This window comes from Cinclus cinclus, chromosome 24 (genome assembly GCF_963662255.1).
Source record: "Cinclus cinclus chromosome 24, bCinCin1.1, whole genome shotgun sequence".
Classification (NCBI taxonomy): Eukaryota; Metazoa; Chordata; class Aves; order Passeriformes; family Cinclidae; genus Cinclus; species Cinclus cinclus.
Genome location: NC_085069.1, coordinates 3,323,063 through 3,341,176, shown reverse-complemented (window position 1 = coordinate 3,341,176; position 18,114 = coordinate 3,323,063). Strand labels below are relative to the sequence as shown.

The 18,114-nt window shown below is 46.5% G+C and overlaps 1 protein-coding gene across 1 annotated transcript in view; it reads left to right on the top strand.

Annotated features, from left to right (window-relative positions):
- LOC134053467 (olfactory receptor 10C1-like) overlaps positions 1-18,114 on the top strand; it is an 84,446-nt gene that overhangs the window by 34,967 nt on the left and 31,365 nt on the right. The window contains exon 2 of the mRNA XM_062508480.1: positions 9,988-10,088. Within this exon, the coding sequence (XP_062364464.1) occupies positions 9,988-10,088 (101 nt within the window). The remainder of the gene's footprint in view (positions 1-9,987; positions 10,089-18,114) is intronic.

The following is an 18,114-nucleotide window of genomic DNA, read 5'->3' as shown; positions in this document are numbered from 1 at the left end:
GTGGTGGAATTTTTCACTCTAAATTCTTGTTCAGGAAAATCGATTTCCAGATCTACTTCAGCTATTGGGAAGGAAGGAGGGAGAAGAGTGGAGATTTTTAGCTCTAAGAGGGAGTGTTAGAAGCTATGTTAACATTTTGGAAGGGAATTTTTTCCACATACTTAAGAAATTCTTCAATAAACTTATTTTTTTCCTTTTCTTTTCCTTGCTATTTTTCAAAAGCTTGAAAATTGTGCTTTACATACTTCTGAATTTTTGAACCAAAGATTAATATTCAAGAGCCTGACTTTACTGAAAGAACTGAAAAGAATTAGTTTTCACCTGTTTGCATTTATTTCCTGAAAATGTTTAGTAAATCTGTTGGGGGAAAGGAGAGGACATAGTTCAGGCAACAATGTGGAGCCCAAGATATTATTGAGTACTGATTTTAATTCTGAGATTGTTACTGGGGCAAAAAAAAAAAAAAAAAAAAAAAAAGAGGTGTGCAAAATTGCATTCCTGCCCCACTGCCTCAAAGATATTTCTTCAATTTTAGAGTCATTGTTTTAAACATGTTAGACCAAGTGTAGGCCTTTGAAGTACTTAACCCCTGTAATGCTCTGTAACTATTAATACAATTCTTTGTATTAAATGCTCAAAGCTTAAATGATATTGGAAAGATAAGTACATGAATTACTCCTTAAATTAATCCTTCATTCCTGGAAATAACTGTAAATATAAATATCATGAAAGTACATGTCCTGGTTTGAAAGACAGCTGTTTGCTAAGGAAAGCAGAAGCTTCCCTTTGGACTGAAAAATGTGATCCTTCCTTCCTTCCTTCCTTCCTTCCTTCCTTCCTTCCTTCCTTCCTTCCTTCCTTCCGATTATTAGGATTTTGAAATTAAGGGAGCTCTCAGGCAAAGATATGGGGGTAGGAATAACAGTTCTGTACTAGTATAACTAGCAAGACAAACAAGAACAACAGCAGCTATGGAATTAGCCACAAACAGAACAGTAACTCAGTCCCAGTGTTTTTTGGCTGCAGGCACCTTTTCCCTGAGCTGCAGTTCCCGGTGCTGGGGGCGGGCAGGTCCCGCAGAGCTGCAGGAGGGCTGGGGGTGATGGCAGAGCTGTCCCAGGGAGAGACAGAGAGAGATGGAGAGAGCTCTCCGCTCACGGTGTGGGTCCTGGGGCTCAGCAGAGTGCTGGAAGGTGGCAGGTTCCAGCGAGAAGGCAGCAGGGCAGGGTCCCACAGCAGTGAGGATGGCTCCCGGCGATGGCATGGCAGGAATGCAACACAGGCGGCGATCGTCCTTCTCGTCCCAACTCCAAGGGGGAAATGGGACCCAGGCCCAGCCTTCCGCTTCCTCTTCTGGATGTTTCAATCTCGCGGGGTTTCCCTCTTCTCTCTCTCCTCCCCCTTGTCACCAGGGCCCAGTCAACAGGTATCTTAGCATGACAATGGGGAAAATTCCACAGAGGGAAAAGGGAAAGAAACAACCCCCAACAGTACAGGGTTCTTAATTGGATGTCATATGAATTTTTATCTTGAGCGTTTGTAAATCCACAAAAAAATTATAAGGTATAATATTCTTTGCAGAAGCTTGACATCTTTGATTTTAATCACATCTTATTTTGGACCAAAAAATTTATTATAACAGAAAATGCTGTCTCATACTTTTAATTTTTTAAATTTCAAATGCATTACAAAAAGAATGCATTGTTTTTTGTCATATTGCTTTATTGGCATTAAAGTTTCTCCCCTAGTCATATATGCTAGACTCCTTACAGCAGCATTCCTAGAGAATTGCACAACTGTGTGTATTATGAAAGAAGTGATGAAGAGGGGAAACCCAAGTAAAAAAAGCAGTGGGGATAAGAAAAGTGTAATTCTTTAAAAAAAAAAAAAACAACAAAAAAACGAAAAACCACCCAACCAAACAAAAAAACAAAGGTAAAATATGGTTCACTTAAATGAAAGTAGGTATTAAAAACCTGGGAAGTTTCAGTCTGTTAAACCACCAGGTCCAATTCTTTCCTGACTGATTATGCAAAATTTGTGAGTTCTCAAGTTTGTGGACAACACTAAATCAGAGGGAGTAGACAATGTGCCAAAGGGCCCCCATGTTTTAATGAATCCAGAGGAAGGCTGGATGAGTTCCTTGAACAGAGAGCCCAGCTCTAGGTGTCCAAACCAGGTGGGATTCAGCTGCCTCTTCATGGCTTGATTTTGGGGGAGCTGCATCCATGGATTCACACTTGCCCATCTTAAGTGTCTGGAATCTGAGCCTGAAGGATGGTTTCTATCAAAATGGAAATTAGCACTTCTAGGGCAGGGATCTTGTGCTTCAGAAGGAGTCTTTGCAGATGAGTGCTGTCCTCATGGCCTGGAATAGCAGGCATGCAGAAGAACTTACAGGACTGAGTCCCCTCCAGGGGAAGCTGCGTGTTCCTGGTCTCTGCTGGGGAAGAAAGGGTGGTGGTACCTTGGACAGGATGAGAAAGCAGAGAGTCAATGATAAAAACAAAAATCAACCTCTCCTTCACTTCCTTTCTGACTGAAACTGTAAAACAAAGCTCAGAGAACTCACATTTGTGGGATCAGTATGGTGACGAGGATTTGCAAATCTCAGCTGTTTCAAGAGAGGTGTTTAGCCCTCAAGTTACCTGAAGATCTATGAACCCTGAGGCTCTGTGAATGATTTCATTTGCCCAAGACTACTTGCACGGAACAAAATGAGTCTGCTTTACAGCAGAGCTTGGTCTCAGCTGATGCTAGAAATCTGACTGTGCAGTTGCCTCTTGAAGCAAGGTGCTCACTTTGAGAGAAAGTGTACAGGTGAAAAACTTGTCCTAATTCCTCCAATTGGAACAGATCTTCAGTATTGTTCCAGAAAACTCTGAATTAACCCCACCTGATCTGATTTCAGGCTCCAGAGCACTGAACGGGAAAGCCTTACTGTGACAGACAGGAGAGCCAGGGGAGAATCAAACCAACCATGGTGCAGAATAAACACAACTAAATCCAGTGCAGAGTTCCAGCTCTGTGCCAGGATCCTTGTGCTGGTCTGGAGCACAGAGGTGCGGGACGGAAACATGAAAACACACGCTTGGGCTCACAGGAATATCCAGAGACAATTAATCATCCTTTCAGAATATCACGGAAGAGGTTAAAAGTGTCCACACCTTGCTTATTTTCATCTTTTGAATGGAAAAGGGGATTTTGAATTTAGCTTTCTGTAAATGCTTACATTGTATCTGCATAAGTACAGCTGGAAGAAACCTGACTCCATCTGGCAATAGAAGTATATGCTACTTGGGAATAATTGTCATAGGTTAAACACCCAGCAGATTACACCAGTGATTCCTGCTGTCACTAGAATAGCCAGCCCGTGTAATTTTGTGATTCTCATGCCCTTGGTGCTCCAGAAAGATTTTAACTGTAGATTGGCAGGAAATTGGAAAGAAGCCAAAATAAAATAAAACACAAAAACAAAAAGGCAGAAAAGACTGTAGTTCTTAAATCTGAGTAAGTCTTTTGTTTTGCACGGAAGGTCTGGACATAATACGGTGAAAAATTAGTTTTTCTAGATAGAAAGTTTTACATCTAGGTATTTCTAATACGTACTACATCTTTACAAGGGATATGCTAGACACTGAGCTCTCATTTTAAAATAGTACAGTAAACCATGCTAAATTCTCCAAACCAATAATTGCCATTTCAGATTTTGTCTGAATCAGGTTTTATTCTTTCCCCAGCCAGTGCCCTCTCTGCTCTTTGTCTTTCTTTCCATCTTCCTCTGTCCTTTCTCTCTGTCTGTCTAACTAGCTCTTTTTTGACATCACTTCCTTGCATTCCTTGGGCTTTCTCCTCTGTCTCCCACTGCTGCAGCTCTCCTTTCTCAGCGGAAGGTCCCAATGCTTTTGTCTGCCTCAGGCTCTGCAGCCACCCAGCCCGGGGCTGTTCACACCCTGCTTTGTGCCAGCCTTCTCAAGCCCCTCGGTACGGTTCTGTTTGCCAGCACTGCCGTGCCCTGCTCCTCAGCACCTCCCAGCCGGGCCCCTGTGTCCGCCTGAGCCCGGCACTCAGCTGCGCTTCTCCAGCCCTCGGCAGCTCCCGCCTCCCTGCTCCCCCTCTCTGCTGTGCTCACACCCGGCAGAGCAGCACAGATCCGCCCCGTGCCCCAGCCCTGGCTCGGGGCCCGCCAGGAGCCTCCACCCTGCTCCTCACCTGCACCAGCTGTGCTGTCACCTGAGCAATGGCCAAACAACCGGGAGCCTGCAGCAGCCACTCATTCCCTGACACTGCAGCTGATGCCTCCATGGGCTTCCTAAAAGCACAGGCCACACAAAGCCAAGGGAATCAAAAGCAGATATATCTACTGAATAAATAAATTCCATACATCAGTATCAATATCAATATCAATATCAATATCAATATCAATATCAATATCAATATCAATATCAATATCAATATTTATTGAAGGGCCTTCAGGAACATTTCAGGCAGACAAAGCCTCCCAGGGGCTACACTCCAAAATGGACCGTGGGTCACGGGTTCTCATCCTTTTCTAAGTTTGGTCCATTTGCCTATTGGAGGTTTATTTCCAATGACAGCTTCAGGTAATGAAGTCATTTACCTTCAGTTTGTTCACCCCCAACTCACTTTTGTTTCCATTTCCTGGGGCCTGAGGCAGTGAGGGGTCCTTGATTGCCAGGCCTGGGCAGGAATTGCTGTGTCTGAGCAGAATGGGGAAGCAGCAGCTCACACTGTGCATGGAGTTTGGAGTCACACGCATAAGAATGGCAGGATTGCAAATCTATGAAAAATACAAAAGCTACAATCCTGAGGCATCAGGGGTGAATAGCAACCAGCTGCCTCTTTGGAGCCCGAGGAACAGCAACTGCCTGCCGCAAGGCCCAAAAGCTTGTTGGTCAAATGCAGCAGGAACAAAAGTGCCTCCAGCCATCCTGAGTGGGAATGTGGCTAAAGCTGTGTCGGATCCAAGGCAGCCTGGAGGAAGGAGTGAATGTGAAGCTGCTGAAGAGCTGCCCAGGAGAGGCTGGGGCCCTGGCAGCCAAGGCTCACCCAGTGCAGCCTCTGGGGGTCCCTTTGGTGGGGCCAGCCCAGGGTCAGCCTGTGGGTGCACCTTGGGGGCACACCAAACTCACTGGAAAGGACCCTCTGAGAGCTTGGGTGCCTTGCACAGGAGTCTCACAGGCACAGGCCAGTGGAAGAACAGAGTGGAGTGGAACAGAAATGCCCGGCAGCCTGAGGGCCAGACACAAGTGTGACCTGGCTTGTGACAGCTCTGGGCAGGGCTCTGCTCACTGGGCTCTGTGCTCTGGGGAAGGAGTTCACTGATCCTTCACTCAGGGGAGGCCCTGCCAGCCAGTGAACCCCTGTGCATCAGAGGACAGGGGGAGTCCCAGTGACTGCCACCTGGGAGAGGAGCCATGTGGTTCCAGGGCCCAGGAGCCATGTGCTTCTGTGACCTCAAGGGGATCCATCCCTGTGTGCCCCCATGTCACTGAGGGGCAGCGATGTGGCACCTCTCCAGTGATTGTGACTCACCTGCCCAGGGCTCAGTATCCTGAGAGCAGGCTAACGTGTCAGCAGGTCTTCAGGATAGCTCAGCTTATTCCCGTGCTACGCACCTCTCTGCCTTTCAAGCAGATTTATTGTTTACTGTCCCCTTCAGCTTTTGTCCTCTCACAGGTAATTATGACTTGACTCTTGGGATAGATCATAGAGGAAGGAGAGAAAAGTCTAGGCTGCTTATGCCTTCCTAGCTGAAGGCTGAGCTGTTGCCCCTTCGTAGGCTGTCCACATACAGGCTAGGCTAGAGTTCTTCTTTGCTGATTCTCTTTTCTTTACTATAGCCTAGGATAGGTAAGTAAGGGGTGAGTGCAGTCTGAGGGGCTGGGCTGAGCCCAGAGTGGCAAAAAGCCCACCTTGGATACTGCAGGAAGGAGTGGGACAGAAGGAGAGCAGCAAAGGCTGTAGTTAAGTTAGTGGCTGAAAGCTGGTCACTCCTGCAGAGGAGGGAAAAGCCAGAGAGCTCTGCTGTTGATGCTGTGACAGCAGCAGGGCCTCCTCAGAGAAGGTAACATGCACTGGAGCACTTCAGAAGGACCTTTGAAGCTCCTGGGGCTCTGTCACTGATCACAAAGCTGTGAGCCTGCAGTTCAGCAGCTGGCTCAAGCACCACTGAAACTCTTGATGGCAAATGCTGTTCTTTCCATACGTTGTATTTCTTTGGAGTTTTTATTCCTTTGGTGAGATGTAGTCATTTCTTTGCAATCAGGTGAGGGGATTGATGCTGATCCCTTCCTGGAGCACGTCCTTGGTCATCCAGAGCTTTGCCCGCTGCTCCTGAGAGGGACGATGGCCACAACAGGGAACAATTCCTGTGAGTACCAGCTTCACTGGCAGCTTTGGACTTTGTGACTCCCCACAGACAGCTGACATGACTGGTGCTCAGATCCCAGAAGGATGTGCTCACAAGCTAGAGTGAAGTCTGGGATGTTTGCTGAGAATAGCCAGACTGACCCAGGTTGTTTAGTCCCAGGAAAACACCTTTTGTCACGGTGAAGAAGACTTTGAAACATCATTGCTCATAGGGAGGTCTGACAGGTCCTTGAGCTGCCTTTTGTGCTCAGTACTTGCTTGTTTTCAAGAAGTTCCAGTCAGTTAGAATCAGGGAAAGCTTGACCTGATAATCCAGTCTAGAGCTCTGGTGAGAAGGCAAGGTACCCTGAGGCCCAGAAATCAGAGCTGGGGCTTGTTGGACTCTTGGCAAAGTAAGCAGGGGAACAGACTTTTCCAAATCAGGAAATTTCAATGGCAGTGCTAGGCTTCCCCTGATACTGAGTTGAAGGTTTGAGCTGGTTGTCCTGACAGCTTGTGTAGAAAGCTCAAAGTTTAAATATGCTTTCTTTCCTCGCCTCATCTCTTTCCAAATGGAATTTCTCTGCAGTCATCGCCGAGGGAATAGCTCCTCCAAAAAGGATCCTCTTCCCACCAGAGAAGATTTGCATGGTCTGGCAGCAGAGACAGAGTGCTGGAGCAGGGCTCTTCAATGTGGGCAACACGTGCTTCCTCAACGCTGTCCTGCAGTGCCTGACCTACACCCCCCCACTGGCCAACTACCTGCTGTCCCAAGAGCACAGCCAGGCCTGTGAGTGCTTTTAGGAGCATCTCCTGAAAATCTCTTCATCAAGTCCCAGATTCCCAGAATGTAAAATTTGTTTTCAGACAACAGCAGCCCTTTGTCAGCCCCATGAGTCTGTACTCTTTGAACACTGGAGCCTAGAACCCACTTGTCCTAGCCTGCTGCCTTACCCTTAATGAAAACACCTCTTTCTCCCTGGCAGTCTTTATTCCTGCAAGTTAAACCCTCTGTGCTTATTGCACAGAAAGCTCTTGGTTTACCATCCCTCTCTGAAGATTTTCTGCACACTAAAATGCCCTGGGACCATTGGGACTTTGGGAGGAGTGGAGTATTGGACTGGAGTGGCAGTGCAAGAGGAGGAGTATCCCACTGCTGTGGATGTTTTGCTAACCTAAGGAGCTTCCCTGTGTCCCTCTTCAGGTCACCAGCAGGGTTTCTGCATGATGTGCATCATGGAAGCACACGTGAACAAGGTCCTGCGTTCCCCTGTCAGTGCCATCCTGCCTTTGGCTGTCCTCAAGGTTTTCAAACGTAAGTCGTACCAGGTGCTTGAACAGGTTTCCTTCCCTCCTTCTATGAGAGAACTGAAACCTTCTTTCTTAGGCATAGGAGAACATTTGGAGCCCGGCAGGGAGGAAGATGCCCATGACTTCTTGTGCTGTACTGTCAATGCCATGCAGACAGCTTGTCTGAGTGAAAGCAGCGAGTAAGCACAAGCAAATCACCCTCACAAAGTTCTGAGCCCTTTGCACTGCTTGGTGTGCTCCCATCAAGGGAGACCTAAACCCTGGGCTTTCAGGCCAAGCAAAACTCTTGCCGGAGATAATGCTCTGTCTTCCCACTTGTTTCCAGCTTGGACCTCTCATCTCAATCCACTACCATTGTCTCTCAAATCTTTGGAGGCTTTCTGAGATCCAGAGGTATGTTTCCTCAACCCTTACTCGCTTTGACATTGCCTGTGTCCTTCTGTCTGCCTGTGCCTGACAGTTGGTCTGGTCGGTCAGGTACAGTGTGTAAATGGGCAGTGTCAGTCAGCTTCCCATTGCTGAGCATTTGGATTTTTCCTTCCAGTCACCTGCGTCAGCTGCAAAGCCGTTTCTGACTCCTACGAGGCCTTCCTGGATATCCCTTTGGATATCAGAGTAAGAAGCTTTTGCAGTTGTGCTTCAAGACATGCCAAGGCCCTTGCAGCTTTCCAGAGTCAGCATATTTGTCTTAAAAATGTGTGCTGTGAGCACAAGAGATCTTGGTGGTGGGTGGGAAGGGGAATGGATGGTGTCCTCCTGCAGAGGCCATGGCACTGGTCTCTCTGTAGGTGCTGTCTTTAAGCTGGTCGAGCAGCATTATCCTCTCTGCAACCACAATATATCCTCATCCTCCTTTGCTTTGCCCTCCCCTAACACTTGTCTGGCTCCCAGGCCGATGGGTTGGGTTGTTTGCACCACTGATGCCCCTGCATAGTGTCATGAGTTGATGTGAGTGGTGTGGTGGTACGGGGAGGGAGCTCTTGATGGCTCCGGGAGCCTCTGGGACACAGGGAGATGTTCAGCATCCCACTCTCTTTCTGTCTCCTTCTGGACAGCTTCATGGTGGGTCTCTCCAGCATCAGCTGCAGGGGTTTGCTTGTCAGCTCGTGGGAGTTGTTTGGGTGAGGCAATTTCCTGCAGCTCAGTGTGCTCATTTGTCACTCTTGCAGACAGCCTCGACCCTCACTGCAGCTCTGGAGGACTTTGTGAGACCCGAGCACCTGGATGGTGAAAACTGCTACAAATGTAACACGTAAGATGATTACTGAGCACATATTACCAGGAGATCCTGTGTGAGGGAGTTGCATGTCATTGAGCAGAAGTCATCGCCTCATGGAGCTTTGCTGCACACAGAGGAGATGCAGCTTCTTTAAAATAGAGCAGGGAATAGCCTTAGAATAGCAAAAGCTGTGTGAGACAGGACAGGTTGCCTGGCCACCCTGGGGGAGGATTGGGTGCATTTCAGCACTGGGTTCTGTGCTTGGTTTCAAGGTGTAAGAAGAATGTTGCTGCCTTCAAGAAGTTCACAGTCCATTGCGCACCCAAGGTTCTCACGGTGTGTCTAAAAAGGTTTGACTGTTTCACCGGTAGGAAGATCAGCAAGGTTTGTACACAGCCGGTGTGCAGCTTTCTCTTCCTGGAGCAGATTTCCCTGAGCTTGTGCCAAGGCACTGGTCTTGGGTTCGTCATGTTCCCTTCTGGGGAGAGAATTCCCTTGGGAAGACAGGCAAGCGCTCTTCTCCAGCAGAGCTGCTTTGGCCAAGAACAGTTTCCTGCCACTCAAAGCATTACACCTTTGTGATGGTGTGCTTTATGGAAAACCAGCTGCTTGTGAGCCCCAAAGATGTATTTACACACCTCTGGCCCCTGGATGTGGCAGGCTATTCTGTGTCATAGGTCAGGGTCACTTCTGAGCCCTGCTGGTGTCTGTGCAGGTTGTGAAGTACCCCGAGTACCTGGATCTTCGCCCGTACATGTCCCAGGCAGAGGGAGAACCCCTTCGTTACTCCTTGTATGCTGTCCTGGTGCACAGTGGGGTCAGCTGTCATACAGGACACTATTTCTGCTACACAAAGGTAGTCAGCAATGTCCTTCCTTCCTTTTTTCTTTCCTTGCCAATGGGGAAAATGTGTGTGGGGAAGAGAAACTTTGCTGTCGGTGTTACTGACAGCCAAGGTTTTGGGGCAGGAGATGTCTTGAGGGGCTGGACTGGATTTGTTTTGACATACTCTTTGTTAGGTAGTTTTCTGCCTGTGTTTTTAGTGAGAAACCATGCAGAGATCTTTGTCCTTTTTTTTTCCACAGGCCAGCAATGGGCTGTGGTACCTGATGGATGATGAGTCTGTGGAGCTTTGTTGCCTTGACACAGCTCTCAGGCAGCAAGCCTACCTGCTGTTTTATGCCAGGTAATAAGCAGCATTCAGATACGTTCAGAAGATGTGTCCTTTTCCCTGTTTATTGGTTTGCTTCTTATAGTGCAGAGAATGCAGAGATTTCTCACCAAAGGCAATTACTACCAGCTTCATTCAGTGCTGTGGAACCTGTGCTGCCCCAAGTCTGTCCTTCAGGCTGCTGCCCTGATGTAGCCTGCTACTTGCCTGCTCTGTGATGCTAGACTTTTGTAGAAAAGAGTGAGGGAACTTAAAGGGACCTGCCAGGAAAGATGGGGAGGGAGCCTTTATCAGGAAGGGTTGGACAGGATGAAGGGTATCAGTTTTCAGCTGACCCATTATGGCAGGTTTCCATGAGATATTAGGAAGAAATGCTTGAGTGGAAGGGTGGTGAGAGCATGGAACAGGCTGCCCAAAGAAGCTGTGGGTGCCCCATCCTTGGAGGTTTTCAAGGCCAAGTTGGACAGGGCTTGGAGGGGCCTTGTCTATTGTGAGGTATTCCTGTCCATGACAGCGGGGTGGCACAAAATGAGCATTAAGATCCCTTCCAACCCAAGCAAGCGTGTGAATTTGTGAAATTCACATGAGGGTCTAGAAGGTATAAAGATGAGTTTTGTCTGAGATAGGAGTAGACTTGGTGAGATGACTCTAGCTAAAATTTCCATTAGTGGCCTTGGTTAAATCTTCTCTCTGTCATAGAAACCTCTCCAAGGAAATGAGCGAATCCCAGAGAGGGCTGCAAAACAGCCCCAAACTGAGATCATTCTTTTCTTTTCTTTTCTCCAGATGTTCTGATCTGAAAATTGGAGAAAGGGCTTCTTCCTCACTGGCACCACCGTATGCCCCTTCCTTCCTTCCTCAGTGGGAAGCTTCAGGACCTTCCAACAGGAGCTTGCAGTGTGCTCCTGGCCCCGGGGTTGCTCAGGAGCAGGTCCTGCTGAGGCGGAGGGACATGAGCAGATCCGTGCAGGGCAGCTACAACCTCTGCAGCCCCTCTGTGCAGCACACAGACTACGAGCCCTCAGCGAGGAAGAGGAGGAGGCTGACAACACATTCCCCGTGTTGTGATCAAACCCCTGTGGATAGAGCAACTCCAGGGCCCCCCAGCTCCCACTTGAAGCAGGCTCCCAAGCTCAGGGCTGCTCGGAGGCAAACCCGAGCGAGGTGCAGAGAGCAGAGGAGATCCCCACGGCGGGGCTCTGACCTGCACGGCCGCTTTGTGCAGTGCACAGACGACCAGCAGCCCTCTGTGAGCAAGAGGAAGAGGAGGAGAACAAGTTCTTCCCGTTGTGACAGAGCCCCAGGGGATAACGCAGCTTCAGGGCCCTCCAACACCAGCTTCAAGCAGGCTCCTGTGCTCAGGGCTGCTCAGGAGCAATCCCGAGCGAGGCTGAGGGAGCGGAGGAGATCCCCAGAGCTGGGCTATGATCTCCACAGCCGGTTTGTGCAGCACGCAGCCCAGCGCCCTTCGGCGAGGAAGAGGAGGGTGCCCATGGCCTAGAGGGGCACGTCTGAGAAGAGCTCGGGGCACTCTGGGAGTGCTGCAGTCAGATTTTGGCCCTGGCTGAAGCAGAAGGGAAGATTAGCACTGAGGTTTTTATCACAGGTGTCTTTGTTTTCTTCTCAAAGATGAAGAAACTGTTGGTTTATATGGGCGATTATGCTTGTGAATAGAGTAATAGGCTTTAATTAGAATTCTTCATTCCACAGTGTAGATAGTTTTTGCTGCTAATATAGGTCAGTAGTTGAAAGCAATATTGAAGCAATTTTTTAATTAAAGCTAGAAAAATAAATGTTAAGTACAGACTGATATTACCCTTGCCAATGTCTCTTTTTCTCAGTCTCAAGGTGAAATCTTGCTGGGTGTCCCCACTCAAAGGAGGAATCTCCAGCCACATTCTGAGAAGGGGAGGGGGGGTTAGACATCTGTCCTGTTGAAGAGTGGGGCTTTTCCAGAGTGAAGTGATGGACTGTGAGTGTCACAGTGCTCAGGGAGCTGTGCCAGCTGGGGCAGGATGCTCTGCCTGAGCAGGGATACAGCAGCTCCAGCTGTGTCCTGTCTACACCTTAGCAGGAATGGCTTGAGCAAGGAGGGCCTCCTGTTTGTAGTGCTAAAGAATGCTGAGACCAGCTTGACCAAACTATCATGTCACCACTGTTACTGAAAACATCAGGATAAATTAAGCTCTCTAATGCTACTTTTAGTGTCAGGAAGCACACATTCCTTTCTTAGAGTGCCCTTCTGGGCAACTCCTCCCACTTTATATTCCAGGCATGATGCTGTGTGGTGTGGATGTCCCTCTGGGCAGTTCAGGTCACCTGTCCCAGCTGTGCTCTCTGCCAGTTTCTTTTGTGAGCCTCCTCACAGGCAGAGCAGAAGATGAGAAAACAAAATGTCCCTGACTCAGGACAAACGTGACTGAGCAAAACCCCAAACTTCAGCGTATTATCAACACCATTCTCATTGCAAATCCAGAACACAGCACTGTAAGAGCTACCGAAATAAAGAAATTAACTCTACCCTGTCTGAAATGAGAACAGTGGCATTCCAGCACAATTGCTGAATTACCTTTGTTAGTTCCCTCTTTATCTCTGGGTTCTGCCCAGTGTCCATGTGGTTCAGAAATTCTACATTCCTTGAGTCCATATTCAGCCATACAATGCCTCTTCCAGGTCTGAGATCATTGATGAATATCAAGGTTAATTACAGTTGTTTTAGCAAAACGTAAAGCTTCAGGGCTTTTCCCAAGCTGTGTTCCCACTAGAGCAGCTTATGGCAAACCTTGCTAAATGTTGGCTACAGTGGCATATGACAGAGTGGAAAATTACACGGCTCATGATTAATTAAAAGAAGTAATTAGAAAACTGAATTAAAAGAATGAATTAGAAAAGGTATTTGTAAAGTTCTATCATTTCCAACACCATGAGGACATGCAAACAGAGAATCCCTGATCTGAGGGCAGGAGCAGCAAGGATGTCCAGGCGTTCACATGGAAGTGAGAGTCAGACGGGTCACATGGGAGAAACCAAAGTGGTGCTAGTACCTTCTTCAGCAGCAAAGCCTATTTTGTTGAATAGACCTGCCAAAACCTAATGTAAAAATGTATCAGAGGCAGCCAGTCAGGTTATGCTATAGAAGGGCAGTCCCACTTTTGCATGACAAGGATTTCTAGCATACCTCCCTAAGGTGTGTGAATATCCCTCCCTTGAGCAGGGAAAGCCCTGAAGGTCACTTCTCATGGCTGAGCAAAATAGGTTTGCTCATGGTTGTTGGATGAGTGACATCAATCTCTACGTAATTGTTTTGCCTGATTTCATAGAATTGCTTCTCTGTTGCTTCCAAGATAGTGCACTATACTGTAACACTAGTAGTTAGTTAGGGTGTGTTACTATGCTAGTTCCACTATGTTAGTTATGTTAGTAAGGCTGCCGATGCTATGTGACAAATAATTGTGATCAAGTTATTTTGCTTAATGATTGCAATCAATTTAAATGAATTCTTAATTTTATTTATATCAATAGATTTGGTTTGCCGTCTTTAATCCCACGGGGCACAGTTGTATACAGGCTCAAGTACACCTCTGTAACCCTTTGCATAGAAACTGTTGAAGAGTCTGGGGCTGGGCTAGGACCCAGCTGCATGCAGACTTCTCTCTGAGGAGTTTAGAAAACAAAAGTGTCTTTCCTGTACCTGCTGACTTGACAGGAGGGCTTCTGTAGCAAACTTTGTCTGGAGTGGGTCTGTTCTCCACTCACTGATAACTTTTGCAAGGAGCAGGGAGTTGGACTGGATGAGCATTATGGGTCCCTTCCCACGTGAGATATTCGATGATCTGATGATTCTATTACATGGTGGAAGGGGAAAGGGATTTTCTTTTTGCCACCATGGAAGTTGGGAGAAGTATTAGTAAAAACACTGGTAAAGGGAGGGCTGCAGGGAGCAGTATCACCTTCCATCACTAAATTGGACTAGGATTTCATAAAATTAAATGAAGACCAACAGCCGTGCCTGGCCTTGCTTATTGAGCCTTCTCCCAAGCACAATGGGAATATCTGCTGGTAGTGGATAACATTGAGTGAGTTGGTCTGTGCTGTGAAAGATGGTCTGACTGCTTGGTGGGCACATCTGTCAAATAAATCTTAGCCAAAGAAATAATTGGAATGCTAAATCCTTGTTTGCTGCAGCAGATGTGGCAAAGAAAGTGGGTGATTTTTGGTTGGTTGGTTGGATGGGGATTATTGTTGTTGGTGGTGTTCTTTTAAACTTTCTGATTAATGACAAAGCTTCGGAAGAAGGAGTAGGGGAACCTAGATGTTAATTTGTGGGCAAGAATGATCTTTTTGGTGCAACTTTATCCCAAAGTATATGTGAGGACTGCATCAATACACACTCCTTTGTCTTGGGTTCCTCTACGGCAGAGTCACTGATGGTGTGACCCAGAAAGGAAATATGGGTACAGACACCCAAATGGTTTAAAGTGGGCATGTTTCAGCAGGCTGTAGTACACAGTAGCAGAAGCAGGGGAAGTATCTGGCAGCAGAGGATCATAAAGCCAAGGAGGATTAGCAGTGCCTTAGCAAAAGCTATAGCCTGCATACTTCTTCATGATACCCTAAAAAGGGTCCTTCAAATCTGCGAGCGATGAGGTATGCCAGGAAATAGATCAAGGTAAACTAATTTTTAGTTGTAATGATCTGGACATCAACAGAGAAATAAAAATCAAGATTGGCAATGAGTGAATCTTTTGTCCCTTATCCCCTAGTGAATGTGGGCTGCATCTTTGTTTCACCTTCAAATTTTGCTGAGAAAGCATAAGTATGGTAAGCCTGTGTGGCAACTCTGTCATTAATCTGGCTGCATTATGAAGTAATAGTAATTACTGCAAAGTAAAACCAGATCTTGATATTTGTGTGGGATATCTGGGTTTATATAGAAATCATTTGCAAGTTCTGTAAAACTAGAGGTGGCTGTGAATCAGCTCATACACGTGCATCATATTTATCCAACCTCTTAACAACTATTCCTTATTGCTCCAATCAGCACTAGCCAGTCTCAGTGGACTTTATATAGATGTAGTATAAAGAGCTGTGGACAAACCTCTCTTCTGCTTCACTGCACAGTGCTCAGAGTTGAAAGCTTTCCTGGAGACCTCAACATTTAGGGGTTTTTTCCTATCCTCTCTCTTCTTCTACCACACTCCACAACAGGAGAAACTACCTTTGTTATATTCAAATGGTGCAACTGATGATTTTTGAGACTTGAACTGATTAGTCCATGAAAAGATCTCTGCCACAACAAGTTTCCTTTTTCTACAGAGTAAAAGTGGTAGCTGAGCGTTTGAAGAGAGTGGTGAATATACAGCCTTTGAAGGCAATGCTATGAAAGAAGAATCAGTCAAAAATAGACAGAAACAAAACGCATAAGACTGCCTCATTTTCTTTCGAAGCTTTTATAATCTTTTCAGAAGATCTTCTCAAAATCTGAGTAGTATCTAAATTCCAGTCCTCTTTCTGTCTGTTCAAGCAGGCAGTTGTATTCTGACTGCAGATTTGCCCGGCTGTTTGCAGCTTCATCGGCTGCTGGACACTAAAACGAGGAGAGCTCTGCAAGGCACCAGAGAAGGATGATCCTTGGGAACCTCAGTGGATTGAGTGAATTCAGACTCCTGGGTTTTTCTGGAACCTCTCCTTTATACCCTTTGCTCTTTGTAGTTTTATTATCTCTTCATATTCTCACCTTGATGGCGAACACAGTGATAGCTTTGATAACAAACAGTGATAATCGCCTTCACACCCCGATGTATTTCTTCCTCACTCAGCTGTCCTGTTGGGATATCTGCTATTTGTCTGTCATTATCCCAAGTATTCTCGAGAACCTGATGGTGGGAACAGTGAGTATTTCCAAGACAAGATGTGCAATGCAGATGTTTTCCTTCCTTTTCTTTGGAGTTGCTGAGTGTTTTCTCTTGGCGGCCATGTCCCTTGATGGTTATTTTGCAGTTTGCTGCCCCTTGCATTACACAATGATCATGAGCAGCAGGGTCTGCAGAAGCCTGGTTGTTGGAGCTTACATCTGTGGAACTGCTGAGGGCTTAGTTCACACCCTCATCACCTTCAGCTCACCCTTGTGTGGTTGTGCCATTGACCACTTCTTCTGTGAGATTCAGCCTCTCCTGGACGTGCTCTGTGGCAACACTCTCCCAAGTGAAATCCAGGTCATTGTGGTGGCTGTCTTTGCTATTCTGAGTCCTTTCTCACTGGTCATTTATTCCTGTATTCCTATCGTTTCCACAATTCTTCACATGGCATCAGCTGAGAGCCAGGAGAAGGCGTTTTCCACTTGCTCCTCACAGCTCCTGGTTGTGACTGTTTTTTATGGCACTGCAGGCTCCATGTACCTGCGGCCAAAATACAGCTACTGTGCATCTGTGGATAAATTCCTCTCCCTTTCTTATTCTCTGGTGACTCCTTTATTGAATCCCATCATTTGCAGTTTGAGGAATAAGGAGGTGAAAGGAGCCCTGAAGGAAAAAATGGAGCAAACCTAAGTTAGTGTGGAAATGAAATTGAAGATTTGGGTTGTTCCAGGTGTTTGTGGTGGAATTTTTCACTCTAAATTCTTGTTCAGGAAAATCAATTTCCAGATCTACTTCATCTGTTGGGGAGGAAGGAGGGAGAAGAGTGGAGATTTTTAGCTCTAAGAGGGAGTGTTAGAAGCTATGTTAACATTTTGGAAGGGAATTTCTTCCACATACTTAAGAAATTCTTCAAGAAACTTATTTTTTTCCTTTTCTTTTCCTTGCTATTTTTCAAAAGCTTGAAAATTGTGCTTTACATACTTCTGAATTTTTGAACCAAAGAGTAATATTCAAGAGCCTGACTTTACTGAAAGGACTGAAAAGAATGAGTTTTCACCTGTTTGCATTTATTTCCTGAAAATGTTTAGTAAATCTGTTGGGGGAAAGGAGAGGACATAGTTCAGGCAACAATGTGGAGCCCAGGATATTATTGAGTACTGATTTTAATTCTGAGATTGTTACTGGGGCAAAAAAAAAAAAAAAAAAAAAAAAAAAAAGAGGTGTGCAAAATTGCATTCCTGCCCCACTGCCTCAAAGATATTTCTTCAATTTTAGAGTCATTGTTTTAAACATGTTAGACCAAGTGTAGGCCTTTGAAGTACTTAACCACTGTAATCTTCTGTAACTATTAATACAACTCTTTATATTAAATGCTCAAAGTGTAAATGATATTGGAAAGATAAGGACATGAATTACTCCTTAAATTAATCCTTCATTCCTGGAAATAACTGTAAATATAAATATCATGAAAGTACATGTCCTGGTTTGAAAGACAGCTGTTTGCTAAGGAAAGCAGAAGCTTCCCTTTGGACTGAAAAATGTGATCCTTCCTTCCTTCCATCCGATTATTAGGATTTTGAAATTAAGGGAGCTCTCAGGCAAAGATATGGGGGTAGGAATAACAGTTCTTTACTAGTGCAACTAACAAGACAAACAAGAACAACAGTAGCTATGGAATTAGCCACAAACAGACCAGTAACTCAGTCCCAGTGTTTTTTGGCTGCAGGCACCTTTTCCCTGAGCTGCAGTTCCCGGTGCTGGGGGCGGGCAGGTCCCGCAGAGCTGCAGGAGGGCTGGGGGTGATGGCAGAGCTGTCCCAGGGAGAGACAGAGAGAGATGGAGAGAGCTCTCCGCTCACGGTGTGGGTCCTGGGGCTCAGCAGAGTGCTGGAAGGTGGCAGGTTCCAGCGAGAAGGCAGCAGGGCAGGGTCCCACAGCAGTGAGGATGGCTCCCGGCGATGGCATGGCAGGAATGCAACACAGGCGGCGATCGTCCTTCTCGTCCCAACTCCAAGGGGGAAATGGGACCCAGGCCCAGCCTTCCGCTTCCTCTTCTGCATGTTTCAATCTCGCGCGGTGTCCTTCTTCTCTCTCTCCTCCCCCTTGTCACCAGGGCCCAGTCAACAGGTATCTTAGCATGACAATGGGGAAAATTCCACAGAGGGAAAAGGGAAAGAAACAACC